Source organism: Aquila chrysaetos, chromosome 23 (assembly GCF_900496995.4).
Source record: "Aquila chrysaetos chrysaetos chromosome 23, bAquChr1.4, whole genome shotgun sequence".
NCBI lineage: Eukaryota > Metazoa > Chordata > Aves > Accipitriformes > Accipitridae > Aquila > Aquila chrysaetos.
Window position 1 is genome coordinate 20,000,947 of NC_044026.1, and position 7,014 is coordinate 20,007,960.

Here is a 7,014-nt window from a genome sequence, read left to right on the forward strand (position 1 = left end):
GGGAAGCCTCACAAATTGTCAGGCAATGCTTCAGCAGAGTTCTCCGCTACTAGTCTGCTCACAACCAGGTTCAGTAACTCTGCTGGGAGATCAGGTCACTGTGGACAGAGCATAAACTTGCAAATCCTATCAGTTCAGTGGTGTTCTCCTACTAGGTGAGAGAACAGCTGCCTGAAGTCATCCCTGGAAGTTTGTCACCAGGTAAAGCTGCAAGCAAGCCATAAGTCTGTCAGCATCTAAGTCACTTTGCATGTAGATCCTAATTACAGACATTTAAAGCTTACGGAGTTCAGCAGGAGCAGAGCTGAACTGCCACTGACGACTCAGCTGCCTTTAAGAGGCAGACAGGTGCTTAAGGGAGCCCAAGAATCTGTGGTTTGGTGATAGCTGACCCAGTGAAAACTGGGACCACTAAAAAGTTGTGCTTGGCAAAAGATTTTTTTCTCCTCCAAAAAACTTACACATTTCTTTAATAAAACAAGAAGTTCTGAGACTGAGACAGACAGATTAGTCACTACAGAAATCAACAACAATAACACTACCACAGTTAAGCATTTCTTTTACAGTTTCTCATTTCAGCAAGGTTACACCCTCCCAGTAGTTTTAGAAATTAACAAAAGCTTGGTACTGGTAATCCTCTAAGAAAAAGCTGCTGCCTCCTGATGCTGAAGTCCTCCTGTGCCACATGACCTAGAATGCTGTACAAAGAGGACCCCATCAAGTTAAAACAATCAAACCCAAGTACCTAATTCACTATAATCATTGCATTCAGTCAGTTTTACAGAGCTACCTAATTAACACCACAGTAACATGTTTAACAGATACAACTGGCAGCTAAGATGATCCCTGTCTTTGTTTATGTACATGTCAACCGCTGGGCAGACACCACTAGCCACAGGACCACACCTTAGGTTCACAATACTTTGAGCTGAGGCACACTACTTGCAGAATGGGCTCTTTCATTGTTTCTTTCAGTGGGGAAGGGTAAAAAGTTGTAAAACTTATTTTTCCATAAATCTTTAACATAACCCATGATTATGGTTATTTTATGTTACAGTGAAAGACGATCGCCACAACATTAAGGGCAGCACAAGTTACAACAGTTTTGTAACTTCATACTGCAACTGACACATAAAAGCAAAGCCACAATCCTTAATCAAGTTACCAATCAACAATAACAAGTCCCACGATCTCAGTAAACCAAGTGCTAACAAAGTAAAATTTACATAGAAATTGGTTATTCTGCAATTTCTGAATTTGACTGCAATATAACTCATACTGCCAGAAGCTGAAATAGTGAACAGCTGAGATCTTCAAAGAAAAAAAATAATCACATCCAATCATAAGTTCCCTTTTTTTAGTAAAACTAGAAATTTTAACATTTAACACATTTCTCTGCCACAAGGGGAAAGCTGTATGAACTTCTACCCTGTATGCTCCAATACCACTACAGTTAGTTTTTAAAACGACAAAACATGAAAAGTGATCATTAACTGTGTTTGCTAAGTTTGAGCTGTGTGCATATGAATCCCTCTCTATTTTCTTAAAGTGCAACTGTTGTTGGCTTCCGATATTTGAATTTTTTTCTTTCCAGCAAGTCACTTCAAACCTCTATTTGTCTATTGAAGTTAAAAGCTACATCCTTTTTCAATCTTCTGGTGTCTACCAGTCTGAAAAACTGTCTTCCAAACGAGCTACAGAACACATGCATCCCAATTCATGAACTATGTCAAAAGCAGGGCACCTTTCCATCTGTGTTGTGTAGAACTAAAAAAAAATTAAGGCCGCAACAACTGACCCTATTTTGCAACCATTATCAATGCTACATGTATGAAACCAAGGAAAATAAAAGTTAGTCACACACATTCAGATAGATTTTAAAACACTTAGTTCTATTTTCTTGAAGCTTCATTCAGAAAGCATCCTATAAGGATGAAATGCTACAGAGCTAAGGAGGCTAATCAAAATAGTCCAGCTTTCTTGATAAATGTTAAGTATCAGAAACAGCAAAAGCTACTGGCTTGCCAATTTTGCATTTGAGTTCATTCTGTTCTTACAAAAAGGTACATCAATGAGACCCTTGAGTGTACTTCTCATAATGCCAACTGTTCTTTGAGTGGCACTATCTAGGTCAATTCTCTCTTACACATTGATAGTAAATACACAAGAACAGCACATCAATTTCAGCAATGCAAGACTCATAATAGCAATATGCACATGCAACATGTACAATAGCACCATGAACCTACTTTTATAGCTTATATTGAAAAACATTTGCACCAGGAGGTTCAGATCCTTCCCAGTAATAGATCAGACAAGAACAGATCTTAGTAGAGATGCTCAAAAGCCTTTTGTCTGTGAGCAATTGGGAGCACCTTTTGCAATTTCACAAACCACACAAAGTTCCTGCAGGTGTTTCTTTTTTAGCCACCCACCTTTCAGAAAGTATTAGACTTTGACTATTACAGTTGTCATCTTGGGATTATCTACTTTTGAGCTATAGCAGCTCTGTCTTTTCTGAGAGTCATACTAGTTGGTGCTCATCAACTTTAATTACAGCACGATAATTGGAAAAAGTCCCACAAATGTAAAAGCTGTTAATGTTATCAGATACAGGAATTTAAACTATCACCTCTTATACCCAGTCCTTCTGGTGATGTTTTACCCTAACAAAACATGCCAAAAAAGCAAAAGTAAAACAAGATTTGAGATGTTCATTAGCTTGATACAAGCTAATCTTAAGCAAGATTTCATAGGCTAACTGTGCCAGATTGGTTTGCAGACAGTGAAATAAACTACTGCAGTCAGCTGTGCACACCAGCAGTCTAGCAGATGGACTGCAGTCTACATCCAGCCCAAAATGGGCTGGATACATCTCCCAGCAAGTTTCTTCATTTTCCTTGACCACAGAACACACAGCACACTGAGATGCACAAACACCACAACTTTCAGCAACTCAAACGATCATACCCAAATTTCCGTCAGTTCCCTAGACACAGAAGGACATGACAAGTAGCTGTTAACAGCAATAAACAGACAGGGAGGGAAAGCAGCTGCATGGAATCAACTCACCACCAGAACAGCTACTGCTGTTCAAGACTGGACAAGGAAAGGAACAGACTGGCCTACTCATGCCTAATTTTTCTGATCTAGTCCCATAAAAGCCCAGCTGAAAGAGCACTTGCAGACATTAACACTTAAGGGAGCACACAAAGAATTTGAGCAAGCTCATCTACATGTATGTACAAGAAGTTCTGTGAGGAAAGCAAGAGGCAAAAGAAAAAACCTTGTATGGTTTCTCTAAACACAGCCTTACAGATTGTTCCTCCTCTTTCCTCATCCTTGTGTTAAAGAACTACATGCATTAGATAGACCGGTAACATTCATGTGCATGATGTTACATGCACCAACGTAGATATGAAACCAGGACTTAGAACATCTAAACCTTTTTGATTCCACCCATTTGGTACACTGGAAAAGTTACAGACTCTTCACTTCAGCTCCAGTTCTCTGACCTACCTACAGAAAGAATACAACAATATTTATTGTAGGGCACAAATTACTTACCATCTCAAAGAGAAAATGCATAAACCTTCTGAAGTTTATAACTAACCAGGGAAGGGAGATAACTCGAGCTTCTGTAGCACCAGCTTTAGCTGGAAGAGATGCAGCCTACCAAATCAGGATGAGGATTACTGTTACTTGTGGAGAAAAATATGTTCACACCACTACGCTGTAATACATTCTAAAGATCAGCAGAAAGCTAAAAAATGCTTGCCAACTACTCCCATAAAAGTTAGGGAACAACTGAGAAATGAAACTATTGCAAAGAAAATTACACAGTACTTCCACTAAAAGAAAGTTAGCTGTGATTTTTTCAATTAGGAGAAATGCCTTTTTGTTCATAGAAAAAAACCAAAAACACCAAAACACAAACTAGGTACTCTGAAAAATTATTTCCTTGTTTCTACGAGCCTTTAAAAGCAAGTTACATTTTCAGGTGATTTATGAAGTCACTGCCTGAAGTAAATGTTTATAAAATTTAGTTTTTCTTTATCACCTATTAAATCTTACATGCTTTGCATTTATGTACTGCGTGAATCTAAACAGAGTACCAAGAACCACCACTCCCTATAAAAGTAGGAGGAAACCTCATTTCTTCAGCACATTTCTAAACGCATGAGTGATTTTGCACACATGAATGATTCCTACTTGGTGATCAAATTAGATTCAAGGGAAAAGTCAGTCTTCTCCATAACCAGCAGAGGGAAGGAAAAAAAAACAATAACAACAAAAGAAAAAAAAAATCAACTTTCATTATTTTCTTCCTACTTATTACGCTGTTTGTGATGTATGGCAATTACAAGGTTAGTGAGACACAACAACCTTTTGTAGACAATCTTCAGGTCTCTCCATTCCAGGAAGCTGCACATTTTCGGTTTGCGGGCTAATACTGTTTGAACAAGTTCCCTTGTGATTTTCTTCTTTTCTTTGTCAGATAATGGGACATACCACTTCTGGAGTCTCAGTTTCCCCTGGCGACTAAAAAGCAACATAAACTGCATCTGTTGAATTAGAAGAAGGAAAAAAAAAAGATTAATCTCGGTCTCTTAATTCTAAAAAGATTTCTGTGAGGAAAACCAAACAGAAGGCAAGATAGCCATCCGAAGCCCTAACTACATTACGCATTTCTATAGCGGTGGCAGATGTTACACAAGATTTGGAAGTACCAATAATACAAAGGATTCCGCTGAACAAGGTCAGTCAAAGCAAAGACAGTAGAAAGCACACGCAAGTTTCAGAAACGGGTATCAGAACCACCAGGTAGCGAGTGAATACACCCAAATTTCAGACAAACCATGTCCAGCACTGGTAGGGTTGCATTTGCATTTACTACAGAAAATGACAAAAAACAGCACAGCAGTCTCCTCAAATACCCAAACTCATTTTCAATTCACCGGATTAGAGCCTTACAGCAGCAGCAATTTGCACTTAAGATCTTTCCGAAAAGCCTCCGAATACTTTAAAAGGCATTAAATCTCCCAACGGAGAGTCCTACGGCATAGAAAAGCCTAGTCTTTTCTCACATTACACAAAAGGAGTAGAGATTAAGTGCTTTCCCTGCGGTCCTATGTTCCAGGTCTCGCTTCCTCCAAAGGAGTGATGTTGCAATTATATTTTAAGAGGAACTTGTCGGCTGTGCTTTCCAGCAGCTGTAACATTAAAGGAAATGGCTGCTTTTTTTTTTTTCCTTCCCCCCCTTTTTCGCTCGAAGTTGTATTGGGCTGAGGAAGTTTCCCAGGCAATACGACAGACGCGAAATACGACGAGAAAACCCAGCCTAGTCCCGGGTGGCGAGTCCGACCAGCGCCAGCACAGACAAGAGGCGGCGGCTCCGAAGCCCGGCGATACCGGGGCGCTCCCTCCCGCCGCCACAGCCCCCCCCAACTCCCGCCGCGGCTCCTCCCCACGCGGGAGCGGTCGCGGGCGGCCCGCCCCGGCCCGTGAGGAGAGCGGCGCCGGCTCCCCTCCACTGGGCGAGGGGGCAGGCGCCGCCCGTCCCGGAGGAGTGGGGGGGGGGGGGGGGGGAAGCGCTGCCGCCGGTGCTGCGCCCAGCTCGCCAAGGCTAACGGCCGCCGGCCCGGGGCGGGCTGGTTGAGGAAGGGGTCCCGCAACCCGCGGCGGGGAGAATACCTCCCGAGTCCCCGTCGCGACCCACGGCAGGCTCCCGCGTCCCGGCGAGGTGAGGGAGGCGAGACCCCTCTACGGCGCGGCTGTGCTCACCGTGCCCCGGGGAGAACGAGGAGGAGGAGGAAGAAGAAGAGGCGGCGGCGGCACCGCTACCCGGGCGGCTGCTGCTGCTGCCGCGGCGGCTGCCGAGCAGGACTGAGGGGAGGGGAGATGCCGCCGGCTCGAGCCCGGCGCGCGCGCGCGCGCCTCAAGGGCTACCCCCTCCCTTCTCTCTCTCCCCCCTGAGCGACGCGCGGTATTGGCCAATAAGAGGGAGGAAAAGGCGTCGAAGGCGGAGCTGGCGGCGGCGGTGGGAGGGGCTGAGGCAGGAGGTGGGGTTAGAGAACCTAACCCGCCTGGCCCGAATGAAGATAGGGCAACAGCCGGGGCGGCAACAGCCAACCGGGAAAGCGGAATGCAGATAGCGGTCCTCAAGCAGCCAATGGGCCGGCGAGGCAGGCGGTTGGGGAAATGACATCAGTCAATCAGGCGCCCGGAGAGCGAGACTCCGCCTTCACCCGCCCCGTTGCCCGAGGCGGGCGGGCGGAGCGCGCCTGCGCCGCGCGGTGTTTCCTTCCAGCACGTGCGCGCCCCGTGGCGGGGGGGGCCGTTGGGCGGGAAGCTCTGGCCGTGAGGGGAGGCGGGCCCGCCGGAAAGTTTCTTTTTTCCTCAAAGGCACCTTGATTTGCGAGCGTTAATTAAGATTGGCCGGGGGAGCCGCCGTTATCCCTTCAGCGGTGTTGTGTTTTCGCAAATGCGGGTTTTATTTCATTTTTGTTTCCTACTCCTGTGCAGCTGAAGAGGTTTTCCGTGCCAAAACAGCTCGAGTTGGGGTTTGGTTTGTCTGGTTTGGGTTTTTTGCGTCTTTTTTTTTTTTTTTTTTTTTAGTTCTAATGGAGGTAGGCTGAAAATACATGGTGAAATTTTAGTTGAAAGAAATTTAGAGATGTGCCTCTTCAAGCCAAAGCGGGAGCACCTTATAAAAAAATCTTTTAAGGAGCTAAAGCGCTCTCCATCCTTGGTGCTCATCCCCCCAACCAGCATTAAAGGTGGCAATAATCAGAAAAGATTACTTTAACCGGCTGATCCTTTAATGGTGTAACACAGTGATTGACAGGACTAGGGGAAAAGGTTGCGCTCCCCTCCGCAGCTCTCCGTTAGGAGCAGCTCCAAGTGCTTTGGGATGTGTCACGCTTTTATTACTTTTTATTACTGACACTTAAGAAAAGCCTATTCTTCTGGCTACAAAACAGCTGTGGCAGCAGAAACCAGTGCTGGAAATGC

General features: G+C 44.6%; 1 protein-coding gene across 9 annotated transcripts in view; it reads right to left on the reverse strand.

The window, feature by feature from the left end:
• AP1S2 (adaptor related protein complex 1 subunit sigma 2) overlaps nucleotides 1–5,964 on the reverse strand; it is a 33,027-nt gene extending 27,063 nt beyond the window's left edge. For 6 of the 9 annotated variants that reach the window (XR_003921226.2, XM_029999248.2, XM_029999246.2 and 3 more), the window contains exons 1-2: nucleotides 5,785–5,963; nucleotides 4,387–4,565 (exon numbers count right to left, since the gene is read on the reverse strand). Coding sequence is in view for 7 of the 9 variants with exons in the window: in XM_029999248.2 (XP_029855108.1) it covers nucleotides 4,387–4,565 (179 nt within the window). In the remaining 2 variants the exon portion in view is untranslated. Of the gene's footprint in view, nucleotides 1–4,386; nucleotides 4,566–5,260; nucleotides 5,283–5,784 lie in introns of those variants that run through there. The other 3 variants (XR_003921225.2, XM_029999247.2, XM_029999249.2) reach the window with 3 other exon arrangements.
• Nucleotides 5,965–7,014: the final 1,050 nt, after the last annotated feature.